The sequence below is a fragment of the Staurois parvus genome, unplaced genomic scaffold (assembly GCF_062004578.1).
Source record: "Staurois parvus isolate SC_StPar_1 unplaced genomic scaffold, SC_StPar_1.0 ptg000124l, whole genome shotgun sequence".
Taxonomy (NCBI): Eukaryota; Metazoa; Chordata; class Amphibia; order Anura; family Ranidae; genus Staurois; species Staurois parvus.
In genome coordinates, this window is record NW_028317920.1 from 1,461,103 (window position 1) to 1,488,946 (window position 27,844).

The following is a 27,844-nucleotide window of genomic DNA, read 5'->3' on the forward strand; positions in this document are numbered from 1 at the left end:
CTCAAGGGGCGTACAATCTAAGGTCCCTAACTCACATTCATACATACACATACTAGGGCCAATTTAGACAGGAGCCAATTAACCTACCAGCATGTCTTTGGAGTGTGGGAGGAAACCGGAGTACCCGGAGGAAACCCACGCAGTCACAGGGAGAACAAGCAAACTCGGAACAAGCAAACTCCAGGCAGGTGGTGCCGGGGTTGGGATTTGAACCAGCGACCCTAGTACTGCCAGGCGGAAGTACTAACCATTTATCCACTGTGCTGCCCACATTCTCAGACAACAAGTCATATGGGAATGATATGATATAGATTAGCCCAGAGTAGGCAATGACAACATGTTGTGGCAGTTTTGGAGGATAATAAAGTTTGGTCTTATCAAAACTGATATCTAAGGACCAATTTGCTATTAGACATTTTAGGTCTGTGCCTATAGGTAGCAGAGGAAAACGATGGCTTTTTTCTGTATAGCAGTTGTCCAAACATTTCATCCCACCATCAGCAGAAATATAGTCATTCTTCATAAGTTTATCTAAACTATTTTCTAAGACAAGTTAGGACCAGAAAAACAAGATGTTCTTTGTAAAAGAGGTTATACTACCAGAAGGGTGTTATTTTGGGAGCTAATAGTGGTATCTCGACAGCACATGTGTCAAACACAAGGCCCGTGGGCCAAACCTGGCCCACCAGGTCATTTCATGTGACCCTCACACCTTTCCTACAGCTTCAGCTCCCCATTCGTCTCCACTCCCACCTTGTATCAGCAGTCGGCAGCACAGAGGAGGTCAGAACTCCTCTGCTAGGTTGATGTAAGGGGGGGTGCGCTGCACATAAAATCTTACAAATACAACCGACCTTCTGAGGGCAACAATAACGTTGATGCAGCACGCAATGAAATTGAGTTTGACACCCCTGCTCTACAGGATCCAGAATTGGAAACATGGCCCTACCAGTATCTCAGTTTTGTGAGGGAATGGAGGAGCACAGAAAGTTATAGAAGACAATAGAGAATATTTAGTTTAGGATGCCAATGGACAGAATCTCCTGATTGCTTCTTACAGCGCTAGGATACTTCAATAATTGTCACACTACTTTTGCGGATTCCACTAGGCCAAAAACAAAGTGTTTGCATTCTTACAGCTGGACATTTACAGAAACACTCATGCTGATCATTCAGTGAAAACTGACAATGTCTGATCCTCCTTCTCCAGTGATCCCCCGCCACTCCTGCCTCCATCATATCTGGAGTACAATACCTGGTATGGGTGACCTTCTCCTGTGTGACAGTATCCAATCGAAAGGCCTGAATGATGTTGAATGACAGAGAGGATGACATCACCATCCCATCTATCCTCCAACATAAGCTGACAATGGGTATTTTGGTACTGGTTGTGATGGAGGAACAAGTGGGGGAAAAAAGCATTAGAGTGGTATTTTTTCACAGATGCTGGCACTTTAGTCCTGAATAGGTCAGTGACATTGTCTCTTTACACATGTGTTTGGCTAATGGTTTCTATTGCATTTTAAACAGAAATGGAAATTCTGGTGGGGATATCTCTCCACTATATGAAGCCACCAAGACAGATTCACTAGCAGCAATGCACACTCCATTTGAAAACTTGTTTCTACCAGTGGAGAATACAAATCCTTCATACCCAGTTTATCAGAGATGTATAACAGAGCAGCTTGTCCTGCCCTAGTATGACAGTTTATGTTAGGCTGTAGGGAGTAACCCAAGAAAGGAAAAACAGACCTTTGACAGGAGCTGGAGGGAGGGGAACAAAACTGCAAGTTTTATCAGGATATTTCAGTATTTTAACACTGGCTACTGACCTGTCAACAGAGCCCAGCAAAGACCTTTTTTGTGTGCATTCAATTGTGAGAAGTAAACAGAAGGACTGGTATCCTGTGTTTAGTAACTGGGTGGGGAACACCATTTGGCAACACAGATTCCTCTGAACTCTTTCATGGACAATGCGTCCTGTATACTTCTATATCCTGCCTTTTTGTAACATGGAAAGCTGGTATTAACCTTAGCAGAGATAGCAGGGAAAGGAACATTTAATAGTTGTTGCAATTTGTTTCTTTTGTTTGCATATGGCTCCAAGGCTTGTATTAGACTTTGAGCCAAAGACTTGCACGTTTGTAGCACTGTTCTTCGTAAAATGATAGAGCTAAACTAGTAATTTTTATGGTTTTCTGTATTCATAAAAGATCACAAAGGCTCTAAATCTATAGCAACAGTTTAGGTGTACTTAAAGAAGACCTGTGCTGTGGAAGCTGTGCTCAAAAAGGCAAGCAGAGAATAAAGGACTACAAAAAAAATTAAAACAGAAAAACAGGCACTCAGGAGTCAACAATAAGGCCTTGTAATGCTGGTCCTCATGTACAGATTCCTCTCCAGCAAGGAGAACAGTAAACAATATAGAGCTGACATTACCAAGGATCACACTAGCAGGCAGATACAGCAGTGCCTTAGACCTCTTACTGCAGATATACAGCTATTTGGCTACAGAACAGCAGGAAAGCCACATGCGTGCTATGTTTCAGGTGGAATTAACATTCCTATATATTCTGGATAAGAATATTTAACTACAGTAGACCAATACTCAAAAGTGTAATTTAACTAAGGGCAAACTTTGGATAGAGTAAGGGAGTATTAATAACCCCTGTCAGTTTTTTTTGCCATTTGTGTCCCATTGGGGGGACTTCCAATCACTTCCTGTCCCATAGTCAAAACAGGAAGTGAAAGGAAATCCTCTAAAGTGAGGGAATCCCCAGGGTCACCAGAACTAGTGTCCCCATTGGAAGATATCCCCACTATTTCAGTTCTTGGGACAACCCAAAATGTTTCTTTTAATTTCACTTTCAATGATAACAGTAAACAGGACTAATAGAGAAAGTGAATCTCCCTAACAGGGGCTCGGACCGCAACACAGAAAAACCAGACAGAGGGTTCTAATCCTTCTCCGCTTTATCCAAAAAAAGGTTTTGCCTTTAGTTATACTTTAAGTGCAACAGGCGCTATTGCATTGAAAGTTACAGTAGTAATGGTGGATAATATTTGTGCTTAGGATGGCATTTGTCATAATTTTTTTAAAACCTCCCCTATCTATCTAATCCCTGTTATGATTGAACAGGGATTGTACGTTGCTTTACTGCACCACAACCGCGGGTAAAGCTCTGCTTCATTCATTCTGAAGTCAGCGAGAGTGAGCTGCAACCGCTAGGCCAATTCTTGGCCCGTGGTTATAGCTCAGTCCCATTGACTTCAATGGGTGAGATTGATGAACAGCACTGCTTGCCAAACCCTATCTGTGGAATTAAAATTGCCACACCATAATGAAAAGATTCTCGGCCATGAAAATGTATACACATCTTAATGTCCACAATGTTCTTTTGAAGGTAGGTGGTCAGGTGAAGGACAAAACGCAACTGATCCGCCTGTGTAAACAAGGCCTTAGTGCTCTGTGCCAACTGGATGTAGAGAGCCATGTTCTAAATATGATACGGTTTGAGGAGTTCATTAAACATTTTTCAGATGCCTAGTGTAGAAAGGAAGACTTTTTGTAGACATTGTAGTGTGATGTAAATAGCTGGATGTTTGTAGAACTTACTTGAGTGAATTTACTACTATTGAAGCAAACAGAATCTGGAGCAGCTGCAAATGGCAACCAATCAGCTTCTAGCTTCAGCTTGTTCAGTTAAGCTTTGAAAAAGAAAGCTAGAACCAGGTTGGTTGCCATACACGGCTGCTCCAGATTCTGTCTACTCCAATCTTCGTAATTTCCCCTCACTGTACTTGGCGTAGATAAACTCTCAACTTTTGCATTGACAGGTTTAGAGTTTAATTTTGTTGTATAAATTGTTGAATCAATCAATGTTATATATGGAAACCAAAGCATACGTTGCATCATAGCTATGTTGTTTGAAATTTGTCTTAACTAAAAATCTGTTTGGAGTTTGCAGGTATGTATTGATATGTATACACAAGTATTTACTTTAGATATATAACTCATGAAACCTTTTTATGTATGGATAGTATAACTTGTCAGTTACAATGACATACAATATACAGAGTTTGTTGTGTAATTTTGGTGATTTGCCAAGTGTTTTAATTCGTGTGTATCAGGGACTCATCAATCCTGAAATGCCCTAGACTCCCCATGGTCTAAATCAGGCCTCGAATGAAAGAGTAAGGCCCCTTTCATACTGGTCCACTTTTGCCTTGCTTTTCCAGGACAAAATCATCTGAAAACTATTTCCTATTAAATCCTATGTAACTGTTCACACTGCAGGTGTGCTGCACCTTGAAAAGTCCTGCATGCTGCATCTTTGGTGCAGTTTTTCAAAAGCATACCAATAAGGCATCTTCCATTGTAAGTCAATGGGAATGTATCAAAAGCGCATCAGTGAGAAAGGGCCCTTAAGCTGTACCAAAGTGCATCAGTGTGAAAGGGCCCTAATGGTTGTCTGGTAAATCAAACAGAGCTGATTAGCTTTTATCCTGTAAAACAGCTGTCCCATGCTGTGCTCGTCATCCATTCCTGATGAAGTTGGAATACTGAGGCAGTGACCATCCTATGTCTATAGCTACCCTTAAAGTGAACCTAGCATGTCCTCATCGCATGCAAGCATCTGCGCTTGTCATAGGATCATATCCTGTACACATGGAGAGTAGAGTTCCTAGGACCAGGTTGTATAAGTAGTTGTGACTTCTCCCCAAGCTGAGATTAAATCCTGCCCTCTTACTGCACTAAGCTCCACCCAGTGTCATTCAGCTGTCAAGGGCCAGTGCCAGTAGAGTAGATTATACGTATTGATGAAGATTTAAATAAGACAAGGCAAAGAAGAGAAATGGCAAGAACAGTGATTGAATAGGAACATTTAATGCAGACATTCAATCAATTCTTCCCCAGAGATTGGTTAACCACAGGTTGCCTTGATGTGGCATGGATAGCAGAATGATCTTCCCTCCTCCATTAGTAGTATCTTAAATGGTCAAGCTGTTTTTTTTTTTTTTTACTTTGCTAAACACATTTTGTCTCTGATCAAAACTTCCCTTGATACAGTTTCTGAAGAATTGTTCTCTTTTTAAACGTACAGACAAGAGGGAATTTCCATAGACTCACAAAGCTGTGCCTTGGATTCCCATGTCACAAAGCGGGTTACTGTGTGATCAGATTTGGGCATTTCATCCAATTTGAATAAAAATTTAGATCTTAGTAAGTAGACTCATGTGTAAAAACACAATGTATGTAACAAAGAGATTGTGCTGACACGTTTATACAACCATTCATCATCTTTACCGTGTCATTGACCCCGATTGTCTAACAAACTAAGGCTGCATTTGTCATGGGTGTGCTTTATTCAATTTTACATACCTATTTTGAATAGCCAAAACTTAATGAAATTGTTCTGGATGGTACAGTTGGTGAACAAAAGGTTTTCTCTAAGCATTCACATATGAGCATCTGAAAATGCATGCATTTTAACACTCCTTCGTTCTTCCAATTCTGTGCACTTTTGAAAGCATCAATGTTTGTATTCATGCTTTTTTTTCTTAGAAAAAAATTCAAACATTGACAGTTCCTGCTGTTATCTAGTTGTGTGTGTGAAATACATGCGTAAACGTACTATGCTATATTTTAGTGCATTTCTATTTATTACGTATAATAAATGATATGGCATGCGGACAAATGCACCAAAATCCAACAAGTGGAGTTTTCTAAGAACCTAATGCAGAATTGTAAATTGATTCTTAAAGTACACCTATTATGAAAGAATGATTGGAGCTACCATTGAAAATAAAAATTCTCATGGACCAGATGATCTGTCTTCTCTACTTGAGTCACAGACAAGTAGCGAATGAAAGTCAGAGAAAAAGCATACATAGCAGCCAATCCATAGCAGCCAATCCATATTTATCTTACACTGGCCTGACTTCTGCAAAAATAAGTATACTTATTTCTGCCCTTATGGAAGTAGTTCTTAAAGTGGTTGTAAAGGCTCAATGTTGTTTTACCTTCATGCATTCTATGCATGAAGGTAAAAACCTTCTGTATGCAACAGCCCTTCCCCAGCCCCGCTAATACTTACCTGAGCCCCATTGTGATTCAGCAATATGCACTAGAACCTAGGCTCTCTGGGGACTCTCCATCCTCACCAATGGTTCCCGCTACAGTCAGTCACAGCCAGTGAGCCAATGATGGGAGAGAGGGGGTGGGGCTGAGCCACGGCTCTGTGTGTGAATGGGCATGCAGAGCAGCGGCTTAGGAGCAAGCCTACTTGGGTGCCCCCATAGAAAGCTGCTTGCTCTGGCGGCACTTGGCAGGAGTACCAGTGGGGGACCCAGAAGAGGAGGGTCAGGGCTGCTGTCTGCAAAACCACTGCACAGAGCATGTGAGTATTACATGTTTGTTATGAAAAAAATTGCCTTTAATTCACTTTAAAGCAGAATTAAACCCTCCTCTGCTTTACAGCCAAGGAACCTGCCATCTTATTCTCTGTTTACTGTGTAGTTACCATTTGATGGCTTGACAGTTCGGTTGGGGGCACAAGCAAATGTGACCATTATCATTCCTAGCATGCCTTAAATTCAGCTGTTTTGTTTGAATATTACAAACTTTTCCCTGAATTAGAACAATAATGTCCTTACCTTTGTGCTTGTTGTAAGTCAGTGATTTAAAGTGGAAGAAAACCCTAAAGTTGGCCATATGTGGATCGAAATTTGGCCAGTTAAGCAGGAACTGGCGAATTTCGATCCTTATGTGACCATCCCCATTCATGAGACGTTGTTGATCTATCGACTGACTTTTTGGCAAATTTCCACTCAGTCAGTGGATGCAGCCATTTTTAAAGATAGTTATAGTTCGGCTTTTCTTCCACTTTAACATACTGAAGTCAAATTATCACCATAACATTCTCATTATCATTCTCAGATATAGAGGTCAGCAATGGCAGCCTGTTAAGTCTTCTCTTTATTCTTTCTCTAAACTTTCTTTAAATGGTTTCAGCATGTTCTCTATATCATTGATGTATTTTTACCAAAAGGTGTACAATAAGCTGTGTTGGACATTTTTTTTCATTATGGGATTGCTTAGAGAGTAGGTTTGTTGACATAGATTTGCTATGTAGTTGTTCACTGTCCTAAAATGTATAATAAAAGTTGTTATCAATTTTAATGAGCTTGTCCTTAGTTTGTATAAATGATCCAACTGACAGACCTGATCTAGATCCCAAAGTGACCTATTTCTGCCCAAGCTAAAGGCTAGTGATCAGATACAAAATCAAGTTAAAAATGTGTGTTCAGGCATTACTCAAGCTGACCCCCAAATCTTTCCTCTGTTTCTGTCAAACACGTCCCAGCATGTGGTTTTTTTTTTCTACCTTGTTCTGGTAGTGAAAAACGGCTTGTAAAGTTCTTGCTGGGACAGCATCTGGGATCCCGAGTCCTACTGACGTGGGCACTCCCACAGAACTACATCTCTCCCTACACAATGTGTGGACAGGATCCTGTGAGTCAAGGCAGCTTTTTTTTGGGGGGGAAGAAATCAATATATGCATGTGGAGGGAGATTTTCAGAGCAGAGAAGGCAAACCCAAATAGGTAGTTATGAAAAAGGATTTTTGGCAGATTAACAGGTAATTTTATGTACTTGCAGTATTTTATTAATTTATTACAGGTATTTCTATAGTACCAACAATTTATGCAGTGCTTTACATTCTGTAAATTCACACCAGTCCTTGCCCCCCAAGGAGTCTACAATCTAAAGCAATGGTCTCCAAACGACGGCCCGGGGGCAGATGCAGCCCTTTGCATGCTTCTACCTGGCCCTAGGGGCACTATGTTATCCACTGATACCAATAATGGGGCATAATTCCGCCCCCACTGACACCAATGATGAGGCACAGTTCCTCCCAATGACACCAATGATGGGGCACAGTTCCTCCCAATGACACCAATGATGAGGCACAGTTCCTCCCAATGACACCAATGATGGGGCACAATTCCTCCCAATGACACTAATGATGGGGCACAATTCCTCCCAATGACACCAATGATGGGGCACAATTCCTCCCAATGACACCAATGTTGGAACACAATTCCTCCCAATGACACCAACAATGGGGCACAATTCTTCCCAATGACACCAACGATGGGGCACAGTTCCTCCTAATGGCACCAATGATGGGGCACAGTTCCTCCCAATGACACCAACGATGGTGTCATTGGGAGGAATTGTGCCCCATCATTGGTGTCATTGGGAGGAACTGTGCCCCATCATTGGTGTCATTAGGAGAAACTGTGCCCCATCGTTGGTGTCATTGGGAAGAATCGTGCCCCATCGTTGGTATCATTGGGAGGAATTGTGCCCCAACAATGGGGCACAATTCCTCCCAGTGACACCAATGATGGGACACAATTCCTCCCAATGACACCAACGATGGGGCACAGTTCCTCCTAATGACACCAATGATGGGAGACAATTTTTCCCAATGACACCAATGACGTTTCCTTCCACTGACACTAACAGTGGGACAGAATTCCTCCCACTGGCACCAGAGATGGGGCATTGTTTTTCCTACTGTCATCGGGACCTTTTCTAATCCCACTGGCCTCAGTCCAGCCCCGCTAAAGTCTGAAAGACAATAAACTGGCCCTTTGTTTAGAAAGTTTGGAGACCCCTGATCTAAATTTCCTCTCTCACAAACACACATACTAGGGCCGATATGACACACACTAGGGCCAATAAAGACAGGAGCCAATTACCTACTAGCATGTCTTTGAAGTGTGGGAAGAAACTGGGGTACCCAGAGGAAACCCACGCAAGCACAGGGAAAACATGCAAATTGCAATCATGTCCTAACCAAGACTTGAATCGAGGACCCCAGTGCTGCAAGGCGGAGGTGCTAACATCAAAGTCACTGTGTTTTAAAGGGATAAAAAAATATGCAGTAATGGGTATGGGTTGCAGAGGTGTACTGAAAAGGTTCAGAACTTCAAGGACCTTCAACGTCAGAGAGCTTAAGAAGACATGTGGCCACTCAATGAAATTGGAGGAGAAGTAGTTTAATCTTAAGCTGTGTAAGGGGGTTCCTTACTGTTGGAGAGGTAAGGATGTGGAACTCCCTTCCACAATCAGTGGTGTCAGTATGAAGTGTCGATAGTTTCAAAAAACTATTAGATGGGCATCTTAATGAAAGTAAAATACAGAGATATGGGAATTGGTACTGACATGCACACACCCTCACAGATTGAACTGGTTGGATTGGTGTCTTTATTCAACCTTACCAACTATGTAACTTCAAAAGGTCTGATGTTAGATCTGGATAAAACTAAGGTAAAACAATAAAGTGGCAACTGAACACTTTTTATTAATTAAGCAAACATAAAGCACAAATAAAAAATTATGTATAGCTGCCAAACAATTATTTGGGGATTTAAAATGGTGTGGCAGCATTTATTGGCTTTCTCAATTATCAGAACCATCCGAAGAAAAAAAACTTAAAAAAAGACCCTTTTAGACCGTTTAATCAGAGTCTTTTTATTTCAGCTTTTGTTTAATCAGGTTTAGTTCCACTTTAAATGTCAAGATAGTCATCTAAACAGTTAATCTGTTTTCTAGAGCAGATACGCTTGGAGTGTGTATAAGATCTCCACCTTGATATTATTCCCAGCAGATTGGGGATATTAGATAATTTCCTTCTATTTATTGTACAACTGCACCATGTTATCTCTCTATCTCTCAAATAATTACTGAGGAAATCTACAGTATTATTATGGTGTTTTTTTTTCTTTCATTTTTTTTCCTCTTTGGGCTTGTACAATGAAAAGCCAGACACTGGTGCAATGTGTTGATGTTGCAGACAACAAAAGTTTTTTTCTCATCCTCCCATTGTGCGATAAATAACTTAGAGAGATACTTATCACGTCAAATACCTTGTCTGTGTCCATGAAGAACAAAGGAGAGCGAAACGTAGGGAGGTTATAGGAAAACCGGTAAGGAGGAGGAAAAAAAATCTCCATCTCCTAGCCACCCAGTACATCAGTCTAGAGCCTGGAGTAGAGGACGTATTAAGCTCTCCTGTTGAAGTAAGATGTTGTTTGCTAAATTATGAATGTGTGTAATTAAAATCGAGTCGCTGTTTCTATGAAAGATTTACAATGTTATTTCATCGTTTGTCATGGCTAATTAACAATATTAGATGAAGTTTTTCTTCTTCAAAGGTCTGATTTTTTTCTCATTTATTTATGTCAGAAGTGATAAACAGAGTACTTAAAAGCATCTCGGGTGGTGCGCAGAGAAAAGCAGCATGCTCGCTTAACACCTCCAAGGTTCACGGTTCGAATCCCAGCGGAGACAGGCAGCTCCGTCTCCTACAATGAATATAATTAATGGTTTCAAAGTAACCGGTTATAGGCCTTTATTTTATTATTTTATAGGATGAAGTCGTAGTTTTAGGATGTTCGGGGTGGGGGGGGAAGCAAATGTAGGGCAAAAAGCACAGCTTGGCTGTACTTTACCTGGGTTATTAATATTTATGTGTACCTTAAAGCTCTGTTCTTATTCACTCACTAATCATTCATTCTCCATGTCCTAAGTTCGCTCTTTGGTTTCTCTATTTTAGAATATTAAGCCATCCCCTTTTACTTTGAAATGGTAGTTTTCCTAAGTGTTAACTTTTGCCTGTTCATGGATAACCTCTGATGGAGCCTGACGGTTCCTGGAAATACAGAAGGGTCCTGTTGGTGGGCCATTGACTATGATTGCATATACATGTCAGAGATCCTTCTCCAGTCAGAATCTGTTCTCTGTTTTATATTGATCATGAGATACTCTGGTTCTTAAACTGGATCTAAACCTAAGATGGGTGTTAAATGTGAGTTCATTACCCAGTCCTGACCAAATAGGATGGATTGGGCAACATAATTGGCAAGTGTGCATTGATGCATTTTGAGTTTCTTACAAAATTTGGCAAATGGCTTCTCTACCAATTGCATCTATTAAGATATTGATAAGTTGCTAATAACCATTTTGCCACCTGTTTAGATTGTCTACATAACTGTTATATATTTCAAATTACTTATAAAGACAGCTTGACAACAAAATGTTTTCTTGTATGTCATTTTTGGAGCTTATTGGTGTCAGTAAGGTACACCTGCTTACAGTTTTTATATAAAAAGTCTAATTTCAAGGACTTCATTAAGTGGAAAGCTACGTTTAAGTGGACTAGCACAGATAGCACGGTCATCTGGGTAAACTTTGACACCCATTGGGTAGCCATAAACAATTACTTTTAAATAGATTACAAATACAGACAGGCAGAGATTATTAATTCAATGTATGATTATATATTGTAATTTTTTTTTTTTAAGTAACGGTTAATGAGTGCCCGAAGGAAACCCACAGTCACTAAAGTTAACCATGGAGTGATGTTGTGATAGACCTGTGTATGTGTGTATGTGTATAGATCGTGAGCACCTTTCACTCAGAAAATGTTTGACAGGTCATCCCTCTTAGGCTTGTTTACAAAAAAAAAAAAGGTGTGGGCGAGTAGCAAACATTTAATTGATGCACAGTGCAGTCCAGTCACAAATATTCAATTCTCAATCTCAATGTTTTGATCAGCTGCTCTATGTTGCTCTGCTTTGTACATAACCATTGCTCTGTGCCCTGTCTTATTGAGAAATCCTGTATACATTTATTTCTTTGCATGCCAACTTTTTTAAGAACATTGTTTTCATCAGCTTGTTGCACACCACCTGTTTTAAACTACAGTTCCCAAAGTCATCTCTTCTAATTGACTGGTCCTCAACTAATAGCTGCCCATGATGGAAGCTTTAATTTAATGACAGCTGGGGTGCCAAAGGTTTTCTACCCCTAGCCAAGAAGCACAAAATAATCGAGCTTAGAAAAGTCTACACTCTACAGAATGCCTAACCTAGATAAACAGAAACAGTTTCAATTGAAGGTCCCCCGTTGATCAGAGGATCTCTTCAGCAGCATGCAGAATGCGGACCTCTCACATGTTTAATTCTTTGCTTCCTTTCATTACAGCAGCAGCAGCAAGTGGCTACGCAGCAGTTGGCTTTTCAGCAACAGCTTCTACAAATGCAGCAGCTGCAGCAGCAGCACCTTCTGACACTGCAGCGTCAAGGTCTCCTTTCAATCCAGCCGGGGCAGCCCGCCCTTCCACTGCAACCTCTCGCCCAAGGTTTGTACAAACACAGCTCTTTGATTTTCTGCTTTGAGCCATTGTGTTCTGTAAGATACAGTTTGAAGCAGCATAGTAATGTGATATGTATTGTAAGCAGTAAAATTAATAGTAGATTCAGCAATATGGTAAGAGATGCGCATTCATAAAATTGCCGTTGACATACATATATATTTTTATAACAATTGGGGCATGAAAACTTACAATTGTACTTCACCACTGTGATTGTTTATGCACTGAGCCAAAACCACACTTGATGGCACATGAATGATCAGCTTGGAAATTCCAGTGTAGTGTAGTCAATGGATTTTTCTCCAAGAATGATTGGCACAAGATGAATGCTGTGATGTGAAGGGGTCCATAGCCATTGCAATAATCCAGTGCCTCTGGAAGCTTTCAGTTATGAATGAAGGTATATCGGTATAAAGAATGGATTTCAATTATGTGTCCCTAATTCCACATTTATTCCTCTCCCTATGCCTACATATGGCAGATCTTTGCTGTAGCAGTAATGGCACAGATGAATATAGCTGCTATGGCACATGGATAAAAACTTTTGCACTAATGGCAATAATAATGGTGACATAACCATTTGGATATGTGACAACATCATACTAGTAGTAGATGATGAAATTAGTGGCTATAGCACTGATTATCACTGTGGCACTAACATACATCTTCACTTAAAAAATACCTATACTATGAAATCTGTGCACACAGAAAATTGAAATCAAGGGTTAGGTTAATGCTATTGCTTGTAGGCTCCCTGAAGCTGATCCTGAGACTTGATTGGAGATCTGATGAACTGTTGCCTGTTGGCGTAGTGATTAAAAAAGCAGCAGGACAGGTGAAGAAAGCATAAATCTACAGAATGGCTAAAGAAGGAGCAGGGAGATCTTTGCACTACAGCACCTCCAGGTACAGCTTTCTCTCCAGCAAACCCTCAGAAGAACAATGAACAGCACAGGAGTAATATTACCAACTTTCAGTCCACATATTGTGAGAATAGCAGTCACCAGAGTTAGGAGTGGATGGGATATGTCTTAGATTATCTCAAACTGGAAATATGCAGACTCCAGGCATAGGAGTGTCTAGGCACAGTCACATCTCACAAAGAGCACCCTAACTTCTCTGGAGAAATTCAAGACAAAGGGTAGATTTATCAGGGTACTGCTTGGCTGCAATAAGTTTTCTAGTTATTCCTTAATAAATTACAAATCTTTACTTTTGAGGAATAGGTCCACTTTTTCAATTACTGCGGCACATTCCATCCTTCCCTGCAGCTCTGCGGAGATGGGTCACTGTAGCAATTAAAAGAATACATTTGCACCTGGTTATCCCTACTGTTACACAAATGAGAATAATTACTATATCACTGAAAAAAATGATCATTAGGGTAGGTCTCTTTCCTTCAGAACAATGTCAGGACTTTATAAATGGATTGATTGGTTAAATACATTTTAAGCCTGCCAAAATGGTAGCCTTCTTGTTTGCACAATAAGTGCAGTGGTGGCGACATTCCATGCATTAAAAGCTGAGGCAGAGAAATAACTTAGATTATGGAACAGTTGTCTTGTCCCCGATGATCATTAGAAGTCAGCTGCAACAGTGAGAGCGTTTGGGGCCTCTGATGCGTCACAAATTACAGCTGCTTGAAAGGTAATAAGCAGTGTGTCACTGTAGTGGGTAATTTAGTTGTAAATACATTTATCGATTTGCTTTCTGCTATAATGTGCCTATAGATGAATGAGCTTGTAAGGGTATTTGTTGTGCAAGGCAGGGAATTATGCTGTGTGTATCCAGACGTAAAATAGATTGCATCTAATGCCTTACAATATAGGCCTTAATGCTTATTATTTTGAGATCAGATTCTAAAACTAGACCCTGGATCACTGTATTTAAAACTGTTTCCAGCACTTTTAGGGCAACATTGTGTTTTATATAAAACCACAGCTTAGGACTGACTGCTTGTAGCCAAGGTGGGAGTCAAAGCAAAAAAAGCCAATAAAGAGCAGTACCAGCTCTCTTTTCCCAGCAGCCAGGGATTGTGAGAAATAACACAATGTTAGCATCCAAGGTTCAGTCATGGTATACTTCTGCAGGATAGTCATGATCATTTTCACTTTCTCTCTTGCTCAGCTGTAGTGCTTTTGCTTATGTGAGGCATTATCAGTTAAATGTCTAGATGTTATATCGTGGTTTCTCAACCAAGGTTCCATGGAACCCTGGGGTTCCTCTAGTGCTTTCTAGAGGTTCCCTGAGCAATTAGCAATTTCTGCCTCTCAGATAAGTTCCCACTGACATCATTGATCTTTTTAGCTGTCTGTAAGGGGTAGTTCTTCCCAATGACCACAAATGTAAGGAGCATTCTTCCCACTGACCATCACACTAATGTATCATGAGTTATGTGTGTGGACCTTAGCAGTGGAATCTACAAGAGATACTGATAGGTGGTTTAATTATCCAGCATCTACCAAAAATAAAATATTAATTTTGTGCATGCTGGTTCTTAAAGTGTATTCCCACTTTTGCAGTCGAATTTGAGAAAAAAACCCCTATATGTTTATGCTCCCATTCACACAGAATGCCTAAAATCTTACTTTCTTAGATGTTTCTAAGGAGAACCTGCCATGGCTAATTAAAACAATTTCTGAACAGTCTGTCAGTGTCTTTTTCTCCAAACTGAGCTATATGCCTCATTAACATACAATGCAGGAGGTTTCTACATTTTTAACTCTTTGTTAGGATAGTGTTTAAATCTAGTTTACAGCTTGTAATTAAGACCTGTGAACACAGTACAAACAGGGTTCATTTCATTAAACATTACTCCACAGCCCTCTCCTAAACATCACAAAGCAGGGAGAACTTGTAAGATTTTTGTAAGCAAGTAAAAGCACTTAAAAAGGTAACCAGCAATTTTTTAATATTTTTCAGAAGTGATTGTAAAGGTTCCGCTTTAGTTTTAAAAAACAACAAACAAGTTACACTTACCTGCACTATGTATCGTATGTACTCTCCAGCGCCTCAGGATATGCACAGCCAAAAGGGAAGCCAAGGGTACCAGGACAACGACAACCAAAGGAAATGTTCCAGGGGTGCAGCCCTCCTCAGACGGGGAAATCAGCCACTGGATAGAGAGAAAACAGGTGGCGCACACACCTAGTGCATTATCCAAGGTTTATTGTAGGAATTAAATCATAAAAACATACTCACAGACGAAGCATGTATCTAAAAATGGCCACAACGGCGGGCAAGGTGTTCTCACTGTCAGTGCGGTCACTTTGCAATGGTTCTGCACAGAGCAGACCCAATCCTTTGAAATCCTTCACTGGCACACCTGGTTCCTCCTACATTCTGAGTACCCCCATAGCAAGCCGCTTGCTACAGGGGCACTCATGCGGGCTCTATCCCGAGAAGCATTGTATGCATCTATTGACACACATAGTGTGACTCAGCCCCACCCCCTCACTCCCTCGTCACTGGTTTTAATTGACAGCAGCAGGAGTCAATGGATCCTGCTGGTCTCACTGAGTCCAGTGAAAAGGGAGAGAGAGAGCAGCGCCGCTGCTCTCAAGCACAGTGCTAGATCAATATCAGGCACAGGTAAGTATTTAGGGGAGTGGGGGGGGGGGGGAGCTGCACACAAAATGTTTCTTACCTTAATGCAGAGAATGCGTTAACATAAAAAGCCTTTAGCCTTTACAACCACTTTAAGCTATACAATGCTAAAGGGAACAAATATAAAGTAGGTTTTATCCCAATTTGGCTGCAAACGTGGAAATACACTTGTTAAGAGCAAGTTGTTGAGTTTAAAAGGCCTGCTATTTTACAAATCTGGCCATATACTTCTGCACAATGAGGATCATGTTGCATTCATCCTAACACCTCTTCTACCATCCCACTGGTTTGATAACAGGGAGAAGTCAACAGGCTGCAGGAGTTGTCTGTGACCCATATCCAGCACAATAATCAGGCCAACTTTAATCATATTTAGTATGTTAGGAAGGGGAGGAAACCTTCTCAGTCTTTCAGTGCTGACCCTTATCTAGGGATAAATTAGCCCTTTGTCCTCCTGCAGATCTCCAGCTGCTAAGGGAATACAATTTCCAGCAGCAGAACTTGCCAGAGGCTTCACCTGAACAGCTTGGGTTGCCACATTCTATTACGTAGTACTGTGTTCATTTAACAAGGTTCTGCTGAGAGCGGTATACAAAAACCAGTAACCCTTGGCTTCCAGTGAGGTCCCACTTTTCATCTCAGAGCTGTCAGGAAAATAAAAGTTGTGTTTTGATTGGTTGCTCTAGATGGCTACTATTTACCCATACATGACCATGATTTGTAGATTCAAGTATATCTAAACCCAAGATCAAAATGTAATATTTTGCAGCTTACTAGCTAATCTGTAGATGTGGTGGTTGCATTTTTTCTTTATTTCAGGCTAAATACATTTTATTTAGATACAGAAAATCCTGTTGATTCTGGTAAAAATGAGTCTTTGTTACTTCCTGTGTACTGAACTGAAAATTCAGGCAATATTATCTGCGTTCCCAGCTATATATTCAATTGAGGTGTTCATAGCCCAAAGTGAGCAGCCTTGGCTGACAAAGCTACTCCTTATTAGAGACAGATAAATACAGTGTAGTGAGCAAGTGTTGTCACCATAGGACAGGAGGTGTGTTACTGGCAGGATCACCAGGTGAAAATAAATGAAAAAATGCCTGAAAAAAAGAAAACTAATTTAGCCACTGCATTTATAAACTGTTAAGCGGCCAAATATTACATGTTTGTTTTTGGGTTTGGATACATTTTGACATTATCTGGCACAGTGCATTTATTTACTCTCCATTATATAACTAGGAGCGTGCACTTGTTCTCCTATTTCCGAGATCACTCTGTCACTAACAGCTCTGGTTTCTGGCTAGCAATCAGGGAACCAGTCAGTGTTATTCCCAATCACAGTCATGGAACCAATCGGTGTTATTCCTGATCACCATGACAGTCACAGTAAGTTTACAAACCAATCCTTAAACTCCAGCTGCAGCTGGCACAGTGCAGTTTTTAAAGTGGAAGTAAACTCCCACAAGACACTTGTACCTACACTTGTACCTCTCTTATTTATTTATTTATTTATTATGCACTTACCCACGTTTGTCACTTTTTCTTTGCCTTATGTGTGTGTTTTTCACGGACGGAGGGTGTGGGTCCTCGGGCCTACCCTGAAGTCTAGGGGGAGGATGTGTGGCCATACGGTTCCTTCCTCCCCTGATCCCTAGAGGACTCTTCTTCGGGAGAGTCCCCTTGCCTAGTACTGAATGTCCGGCTTCGGCTGGGCATAGGGAACGGTGGTCCACCAGGCCTTTTGGCCAGGAGGACCAAGTGGGAACCTTGTCCCCGTCAGGAGCTTCGTGCCCCGGGGGATCAGGGTAAGCGGTCCAAGCCCCTTTAGGGGTAGGACACAGCACACCCCTAAGTGCACTTTTTGTGTGGTGTTTTTGCACTTGCACTTTTTTGTGAAACACTTACGGGTTTTTCGTTATAGTTGCACGTTTGCGGACTTAAAAAAAAACAAAAAAAACTTGTACCTACAGGTAAGCTTACCTCTGGGTACAAGGAATGTCTGCTAAACAAGCACTATTTAGGAGATATGCAGTGCCCCCGCAGCTGATGTCACCGGCGCATGTGCTCTGAAGGAACGGCATAACTGTCAGAGCTCTGTGCCACGGCCGAGACTCCCGCGCACATGTGCAGGAATGACATCATCGTGGCTTGACCAATCAAGTAACCAGAGACCGTAAACCCTGGAAGGAAGACCGGGTAAAGATGGAAGCTCTGTCAGCAGTGACAGTGTGCTGCAGGAGGGCTTCCTTCTAAGGTAAATTTTTCCTAATGTGCTAGTATGCGTTGTATACTAGTACATTATGACAATATTTTGCAAGGGGATTTTTTTTTTGGGCAGTTTACTGCTGCTTTAACCTCTTTTCAACTGTGCAATGCATATATGCATAGACGCTCAGCCACCGTTCATATGTATTCAAGGTGGGTGAGGGAGTGTGCTGAGAATGTGCTACCAGCACACTGACCAAGCTGTCACCAACAGCTCTCAGTTGAGGCTTCAATCATGTGACTGTCTCACTGATCACATGATACAGAAGCTGTGCTGCCTCCTAGGCATTAAAGCCCACTTAAAGGGACCCCAAATATCTGTTTTTACAGCCCCGAAACCACAACTGCAAACTATGCCTTACTGTCACTTGATTCCATAAAACATTTGTTTATAATATATACGCCCAACTGATTGTTCCCATTTTTTGGGCAGTTGAGTTTGTTCAACTTTAAAGAAAGGCTATCTGTGGAGGGGTATACAATGTTCCTGCCTGTTACCTGAACGTACATTCCCAGACAATACCAAGGTTTATGTTCTATTTTTTTTTTAAATTTGTGCTGTATTTATATTGTACCGGTGTGACCAAACATCATTTAATGTCCATATCTAACCTTAGTATTTACGATGTGGACTGTTACTACAGGAAAACAGTTTGATTGCATGTTTATGTCTTGTGTGGGAAAGGCAAGTGTTAATGTACAAACCGATATTTCTGTCCTCCTGCGAGCCATTAGCACAATTTGATTGTTAGCTTCTTGACAAATTAGGGTCAGCGATCCTGGATAGTCACACCGTCTGTGACCAGCGAGAATCATTTGAAACTGATGTCATTACCAGCTTTAAATCAACTTTCTGCTTGTTTGAACATGGTCACCTGGGTCTACGACACACAAGGACAAAGGGAGGTTGGCTGTGTTTGTCTAGCCAAGTAGCGATCCTTAGGTTTGTGAAATTGAGTTTCAGGAGCGGTAATCTGTCATCTGTCCCCATAACATACATTTTTTAAAACCAAGGGCTGCATTTTCCTTCATAATGAAGAGATCGGGACTGTCCTGGAGAAGCGGCGAGCAAGGGAAACCAGCAACTAATATTTAATAAAATGTCAAAAAATTGTCTGCCTAGACCAGTCATGTATTAGCTGTCAAAGGAGGAAAGAGAGACAAACTCACTGCTTGCAAATTCTCTGCCATGATTAACATTTTTTTTACGGATCCATCAAATGCGCTAATGCCTTTTCTTTCCTGTTGTGTTTGCTGTGATACCGATTAGTATTGGCATGCACACTACATGAATGTCTTGTCTAGTTATTGAATGATGATGCTTTTTGCTTTGGAGTCCCTGTTTGATTTGCCCTTCGCAATAACATGCCTTCAGTCTTGCTTTACTGGAGTTGCATAGGCATAAGGAATTAAAGTGGAACTCTAGGCAAACAGGTAAATACACATTTCAAATTTAAATGTTTACTGCTTTGACCTGCAAAAGGCTTTATTATAGGTATTTACAGTATACAGCACCAACAGTTTATACATTGATTTACAAGCTGTACATTCACATCAGTCTCTGCCCTCAAGGAGGGCCTTACAATCTTAAGCAGCCTATAAACTATGCAATTTTCTTACTTTCCATCACATGAGGAAGGAAATAAAATTGCTCTCTTCCCCCATCAACATAGTGAGTATTGATGGGGGAATCCCTCTCGCAGCGCCATCTGTGTTCAGCAGGGAGCCTTTCCCACTGGCAGAGCACAATAACCACTGCTGGCGGCTAGTGATCACCGGCAGTGATCGCATGAATAAATATCGGACAGGCTGGTTGTACTGAAGTGAATCCCATCAATTCAATACATCTATGGCTGGCTTAGGTCCCTATCTCATAAGCATGCATACACACAGTAGAGCCAATTTAAACAGAAGCCAATGAACTTACTAGCTCATTGGCTTCTGAGAACTTTTTGGGAACTTTGGGAGAAAACTGGAGTACCTGGAGGAAACCCACACAAGCACAGGGAGAAAATTCAAACTCCATGCAGATAGTGTCCTGGTTGGATTGCAAATCCAGGACCCCAGTTCTGCATTGCAGAAATGCTATCCATTAGGGATTTTTATTTTATCCAGATTCTTTGGATTTTTACATCTCTGCATCACCACACAATTAGTAACATCACATTGCTGCTTTCTCGCTGCCTAGATCATTTCCCTACTTAGTGGGCAGAAGTAATGATGCTCATTTGCTGTCCAATCAGAAGGCTGGAGGAAGAGAGATGACTCAGGAAGCTGCATTGCTGAACCAAGAAACAAGCACATCATCTTCATATGCCAATATGTTTAATTGATCAAATGGAATATGTATAAAGAACAAATGTTACCTTTCTTATTCCTTTATGACTATACAAGCTTGTTAAAGCAACTCTAATAATTAAATAGAAAAAAAAAAAAGCTCTATAGAAGAGCCCCCTGCAAAGCACGCAGTGTCCCGCTGCCTGCACCACCAAATGCCTAAGCAGTAAAGAGAGATGCTTGCTGAAATATCTTTAGCATCTGCTACACTTCCATGTGTGTCAAATGCTGAGTCATCTACTGGTGTCTGTGATTCCTTCCGCCAGCCGCTACATCACTAGTATGTGCTGTAGTGACATAGGGACTGATGGAAGGAACCACATAGCACAGAGAGGGGGGCCAGCATCTGCTACACTTCCAGTGTGTTGAATACTGGGCTCTGTGATTCCTTCCACTAGCCCAGGGGCCTCCAAACTTTCTAAACAAAGAGACAGTTTACTATCATTCAGACTTTAGAGGGGCAAGACTGTGGCCAGTCAGAGTAGGAAATATACTGACATTGGCAACAATGTCCCATCATTGGTGTCCGTGAGAGGAATACTTCTTTGGTGTTAGTGGGAGAAGTAGTGTCTCAGAGTTGACATCCATGGCAGGAATTATGCCCCATTGTTGGTGCCACTAGGAGGAATTATCCCCCATTGTTAACCACTTAAGGACTGCCTGCCCACAATGTACTGTGAACAGGCAGCTCGTTCAGGCAAACCAACGTACTGGTGTGTTGCTGCCTTCTTCAGTGTTTTGGGCGCGCACATCCCTGCTAACACCCGCTGTGATTGTACACAGGGGGAGTTTGTCAGCTAGTTCCGGACTCATGGCCTGGAACTGCTGAATGGCTGTGTCCAATCACAGCCCAGAGCCCTGTGTTTACAATCAACACAGGGATCTGTACAGAGGTAACAATTTCGCTGATCACCGCCATTAGTAGTATATAAAAAAATTTCTAAAATTCCAATATATATATATATATATATATATATATATATATATATATATATGGGGCGGCACAGTGGCTTAGTGGTTAGCACGTCTGCCTTGCAGTAAATGGGTAATGGGTTTGATTCCTGACCATGGCGCCTCCTGCATGGAGTTTGCATGTTCTCCCTGTGCTTGCGTGGGTTTCCTCCGGGTGCTCTGGTTTCCTTCCACACTCCAAAGACATGCTGGTAGGTTAATTGGATCCTGTCTAAATTGTCCCTAGTATGTGTATGTATGAATGTAAGTTAGGGACCTTAGATTGTACACCCCTTGAAGGTTAGGGACTGATGTGAATGTTCAATATATATGTAAAGCGTTGCATAAGTTGATAGCGCTATATAAGTACCTGAAATAAATAAAAATAAATATATATAGACCATAGTTTGTAGACGCTATAACTTTCACGCAAACCAACTAATATACACTTATTGGGATTTTTTACCAAACACGTAACAGACTACATTTTGCCCAAAAAAAAATATTTTTTTTTTATTGTATGTTTTATCGCAGAAAATAAAAAATATTTTTTTTCTAAAGTTTTGGTCTTTTTTTAATTTATATTACAACAATTAAAAAACCTAGTGGTGATCAAATACCACCAACGGAAAGCTCTGTGTGATAAAAATTATATACATTTTGTTTTGTACGGTGTTGCATGAGTACACAATTACCAGTTAAAGTAGCGCAGTGCCAAATAGCAAAAAATGGCCTGGTCATGAAGGGGGTAAAACCTTCCGGAGTTGAAGTGGTTAATGACAGTGGAAAGAATAGTGCCCCAAAAGCCAGATAAAGGCAAACAAAGGGCCACATCCAGCCCCTAGGCTGCAGTTTGAAGACCACTGCACTATCCCCTACATACTATTATGTGCTGTAGTGAAGTAAGGACTGGCAGAAGGAACCACAGAGTGTAGTAGGGGACCCTGACATAACGCACTCTAGGAATTGTCAGACAGAAGATTTTCTAACAGGACAGGCATGTATGAATTGCTTGCTTTTCAGGGAACTTTTTAAAAAAGCGGCAGAATTGCTTTACTTACGATGCCTAACTCGAAATGTCTTGTAAAAGGATTGGGTAATTTCGATCAATACTTGGCTGGGAAGACTAACTTCATACAGGCCATAGCTAGGTCATACCTGCTAAACTAGTCAACTGCCAGGGCTCAGGCAATAGCTTTTCCAATCAGAGGCTTCCATTTCAGGTTAGGACCTGTTTACAATCATGAACTTACAATAGTATGCATCTATAATGTGCATTACTGTATGCGGTTTTACATGCACTTATGTGTGCTAAGACACATATTTAATGCATGTTTTACATTTTTATATCCATTATCATAAAAATGTACATTAACGCACATTTTTTATGCAGTACTGTTCATTCCTGTTGGCCTCTTTATTATGTGGCACATACAAATTTTGCACAGTGCTGTGCTTACTTACTAGTTTTTACAAGTGAAAATATTATATTTTTAATTTTCTTGAAGTTTTGTTGGAAGGATCAGTTGAATGTATTGCATGCATTATGAACTGTATTATATATTGTGATATTCTGAGTTTAAAAGTAACGAAAATTAGCTCTTGGAAGCAATGTTAGCCTCCAACTGGCACTTTGGGCTCATTCACACGATAATGGGAAATATAATGCCTTATTAATGCATGTTACCTTAACACATGGCAATGTGTGTTGCAATCAGGGGCAGACTGACCATTCGAGCACTCGGGCACTGCCCGAGGGTCGGTAGGGGGCCCCATGAAATGCCCCTGGTACCTTTTTTATAGGCTTTTTTGGGTGTGCTTTGAGTGTGGACAAGGACATAGGGGCCTCATGATCCCCAATGCCCGGGGGCCCCATGAGTTGTCAGTCCACCCCTGGTTGCAATGCAAGTATAATTGCCCCCTACACATATTTAAATTGTGCCTCAATTTATCTATTACTGCAGTGCACATGCTCTTTCCGTTGTGCTGAAAATGAATTGTGTAGGACCTATTTTTTTTTCTTGTTTTGAGATGTGTTACCAGCTCATTCAAAGTGAATTGACTACTAATGCGGAGCTTACGCATTTTGAGGGTCTGTCAGGTAGCAGAAAATATTGCCATTCCAGGTGGAGATTAAACACCACTCCATGGGATATAATAATGATCCCAGGGAATACAAAGGCTCCTACCTTTGCAGTGTTTATGTATGTGAACTGAACTTTTTGATGAGAAAAATACACAATAAATACAACTTACTGCAAATGAGTACAGACATAGCAATTCTATTCAAACAGTCAATGTTCCTTCGTGTGGCACAAACCATGTCCCACTTCAGGCAAACACATTGGGGTTGATTTACTAAAACTGCAGAGTGCAAAATCTTGTGCAGCTCTGCATAGAAACCAATCAGCTTACAGTTTTTTCAACTCTTAATTGAACAAGTTGAAGTTAGAAGCTGATTGGCTACTATGCAGAGATGATGAAGATTTTGCACTCTCCAGTTTTAGTTAATCAACCCCATTGCTGTTAAAGGGGACTTCAGAGTTGAATGAATCAAATGAGCCCCTTTAAGAGTTATTATCTCACATAGAACATTTCGTAACTACAACTGTGCCAGGAGCTCTGTAGTGGCAAGCATATAATCTGAACATTTGTACAAGGCATACATTTTAAATCCAGTCCCTGTCCAAGAATATAGGTGTTAGATAGAATAAATAACGTAATAATGATGTATATTATTAATAATAATAAAAATAATAATAATGTTTCTAAATACCATTTACAAAAATCATCTTTTCTCCATGCTGCTTTTTTTTCTAGCATTTTTTGAGCTTATAAAAAACACTAGTGTGCATGGAACCTCAATATGAACAAGCTTGCTACGTTGATATGACTGTTAAACAGTGTCAATGAAGAACATGATTGTAGCAAAAAGTCTACATGAAAGTTGGACATTTTTTCTATCCTACTGTTGTAAATGTACAGAAAATGAGGGCTATTATTATGCAAGGTGCTCAAAACATGTATAGCAGTGCATATATATAGCAGAAAAAAAACCCCGTCAGATAACTTACAGACGTGTGCCTACAAACCCCTATGTGCGAGTATCTGTGTGCCTCATCTGATAACCAAGAGCAGATTTTTTTTTTCCTTAACGCTTTTTAAAATTATGATCCGGAAGCTTCAGAGATCTCCCTGGCATCAGCTCCCACAGGGCGGGGGGAGGAGGGGGGGGGGGGGGTTACCATCCAGCGAGTGACTGAATTTACAGCCTGCACACATTAATTTGCGAATTAATTAATTAGCCGCTGAATTTTTAGGGGGCTTTGTGCCTGAAACACTTGAGAGGTATTACTAGCACGAAAGGAACATTACAATTTCATATTGCAAAGGAGTGCTCAGCTAATTAATAGATGCATTTCCTTAAATACCAGCACAAAATAGCCTAGCCGTGCCTGACGCGTTTTAATCCAAACACTCCGCGTATTAGCATCAGAGGGACAATTTGATGCGCTATTGTTTTAATGCAGAATCAGGAGAGTAAGGGTCAGCTCTCTTCTGAGGTAATTGTTAGTGTGTAGACAGTCCTGTCAAGTACGTTTGCTAAAAATATATCCTACACTGTCACTTTGCAAGGTGCCGGGAAATAATGGCCTGCATGAAATAAAAAAAAAAAAAAAAAACGGGACACAGGGTTGTGTGCTAACCTTTTTTTTCCCTCTTTGTTTAATTTGTCTCCTGGGCTTAATTTTAAAGGACATGTGATAATTGAATATGTCTAATAGCTAAATGCTCATTTGGTACCAAATCTATCAAAATATAATTGGCGTTTTTTTTTTTTTAATGCATGTGGCGGTTTAGACGGGAGACAGAAACGAATTGGCTTCAGAGCCAAATGATACATTTTCAAAATTATTGTATCACCTAATGTATTAATGCTGCTCTCCTCTCCCATATTTAATAATTTCTAAAAACTATATTAAGATTTTTTTTCTCGTTATTAGAAAGTAGAGTGGGGTTTGGTGAGGACCTACTGTTTTTGTTAATGCAGCTCTCTCAAAGGCGGGGAAGGTTACTGGTGTGTCGTGCAATAATTTACTCCTCTTTGATATGCAAAATATCCACGGTGAATAAAAAAAAAAAAAAAAATTCTATCAGACTCATTTCACAGTTCTTAGCCACTTACGTTCTCTAGAGCCTATTGCCTCATTAGACCATTGCTCTTCGAAGCCGGTATAATTAAAATCTTTAACAGTTTAGAGAAGTAAAGATGTTTGGCTGATCACGTTGAGATGATTATCTGCGCATTGTATTCTAAATGAAAAAAAAAAATTAAATTTAAAACCCCAGCATTTTTTATGATGTGTTCTGAATCAATAAAACCTCAGCTGCCTGTTTTATTTTTAATGTAGCACCTTGAAAGGACTATGATTTAAATTCTGGTGACGCTAATGAAAGCCTTTACAGCTCCTGCGCAATTAAAGGTATACATCGTAGTTTTATGAAAAAAAAAAGAACAATGAAATACTGGCATTGGGAATATACATAAAAATTGTCATTAGATCGATGTAGTCCTATTTGTATGAAGACAAAAAGATAACACCCTTTGCTATTTTAGTTTACATTTCTTTTTTGCGTTTTTTTTCTTTACATACATTTACTCAATAAAGACATTCGTGATGGCCCCAGGTTTGGTAAAATTATTTATATATTTGCCATATTTATATTGCAGCAATCCATTCTCAACCTCTTCTCTGAGTACATAAAATCATTTAGAAATTACACTCTAATGCTCCCAGTACACGCAGCACTCTTAAGACACTTTAGCTTAAAAACAAAGTTCTTAACGTGTATGCATAGCCAACTTTTAAAAGTTTTGGATAGGATAGTACTCAATTGGATAGGATAGGGAAAGATTAGAACCACGATCAGCTTATTTTTGTCTCTCTGCCTGCTGGTGAGATTTTCCTACACTTCATGTGTGGAGATGTAGCAGGAAGTAAGAGGAAATCTCCCCCAAGTTAGTGAAATTTCCATCGTAGACAACTTTAATCTGGAACATTTGCCTTCACCGAAGAATTTTACTTTACCTTTTGTTCAGGTGACATCTCAAAAATTAAATGGTAAATAAATAGAGAGGTAAGTGTTTCTAGCAGGGATACAGACAGCAATAAAAACTTGATAGAGGGCCCTTCCCCCACTTTATCCATGAAAAACACTGCCAACCTTTGCATTCAAATTGGAATAACACCTACTTTATGTTTGCTAATTGTCCCTTTCCACATAGCATGACAGACTGCAGACCTTCACCTTCATTATCAATTGTGACTAGATTTGAACACTCTGGCGTTGATTTACTAAAGGCAGATAGTCTGTGCGCTTGCTCAAGATCTGAGAGGAAGCTCTGAAATTAGGGAAAGGTCTGCTGATTTCTATCATCCAATCATGTGCAAGCAAAAATACTGTTATTCCTATTTTCCCTGATTGGGTATTCTTGCAAAATGAAGTTTTACCTCATTTACCAAGCTCTGGTGCAACTACTGTTGCAGTGCACCATACATTTCCCTTTAGTAAATCAACCCCTCTCTGTCCTAACAATGGTTCAAAGGTGTAGAGGCTGGACTTCTCCATTGTATGTTAATGAGGACATACTTGGGACAGGCTCACTCTAACATTGTTCAAAAAACCTTGCAGTCAGCCATGACACCTCCTCCTGAGACGCATCAAATCAAAACGTTTTAGGCAGGCTGTGTAAATGGGGACACATAAATAACTAGCGAGATTTTTCAAATTTGACTGCAAAAGTGGAAATACACTTTAATAGTTAGCATTGTTTATCAAAGTATATTAAATAACAGTTCTTTTAAACAATGGCAATATGATTCCTATTGGTTCCATTGAGGCAACACAAACAGATCTTATTTCAGACATCTGGGGCCCAGATTTTTTAAATGACCTGAGCTCTTGCAGTTGTTTTTAAAAGCAAGTGTTTCACAGACTTATAATTTTGTGAATTGGCTGTATGCAGGCACTCCGTTATTTAGCCTGATGTTCATGGCTGCTGCAGCTATGCAGGGTATTGCTGTGCAAATGTGAGACTAGCTAGTTAGTGCTCCTAGTTATGAATGGCTGCTCTGCTGTGTACCAGACATACCACTAAAAGCTCAGAGACTGAAATCCAAAAACTCCAGCCTTGGGGCAGTGGTATTGAGAAAGGAGTCTGACAGTCTTTTGTGAACAACTATGTTTGCTAGCTAGTTTCTCACTTTGGTTGGCAAGCTTTTATTAATTAAGGATTCAGGGAGAACATACAAACTCCACGCACTGTGGGTGATATTCAAACTAAGGACCATGTAGCATCAGTGTATCTAAACTCCGAAACAAAAATATTATATGCAGCAGCTTACTATTCCGAGAATGTGCAATTTCTTTTTTTTTTTTTTTTTTTCAGGCTTT

General features: G+C 40.4%; 1 protein-coding gene across 13 annotated transcripts in view; it reads left to right on the forward strand.

Annotated features, from left to right (window-relative positions):
- FOXP1 (forkhead box P1) overlaps window positions 1-27,844 on the forward strand; it is a 1,001,617-nt gene that overhangs the window by 871,987 nt on the left and 101,786 nt on the right. For all 13 annotated transcript variants that reach the window (XM_089672250.1, XM_089672252.1, XM_089672255.1 and 10 more), the window contains one exon: window positions 12,061-12,217. In XM_089672250.1, the coding sequence (XP_089528376.1) occupies window positions 12,061-12,217 (157 nt within the window). The remainder of the gene's footprint in view (window positions 1-12,060; window positions 12,218-27,844) is intronic.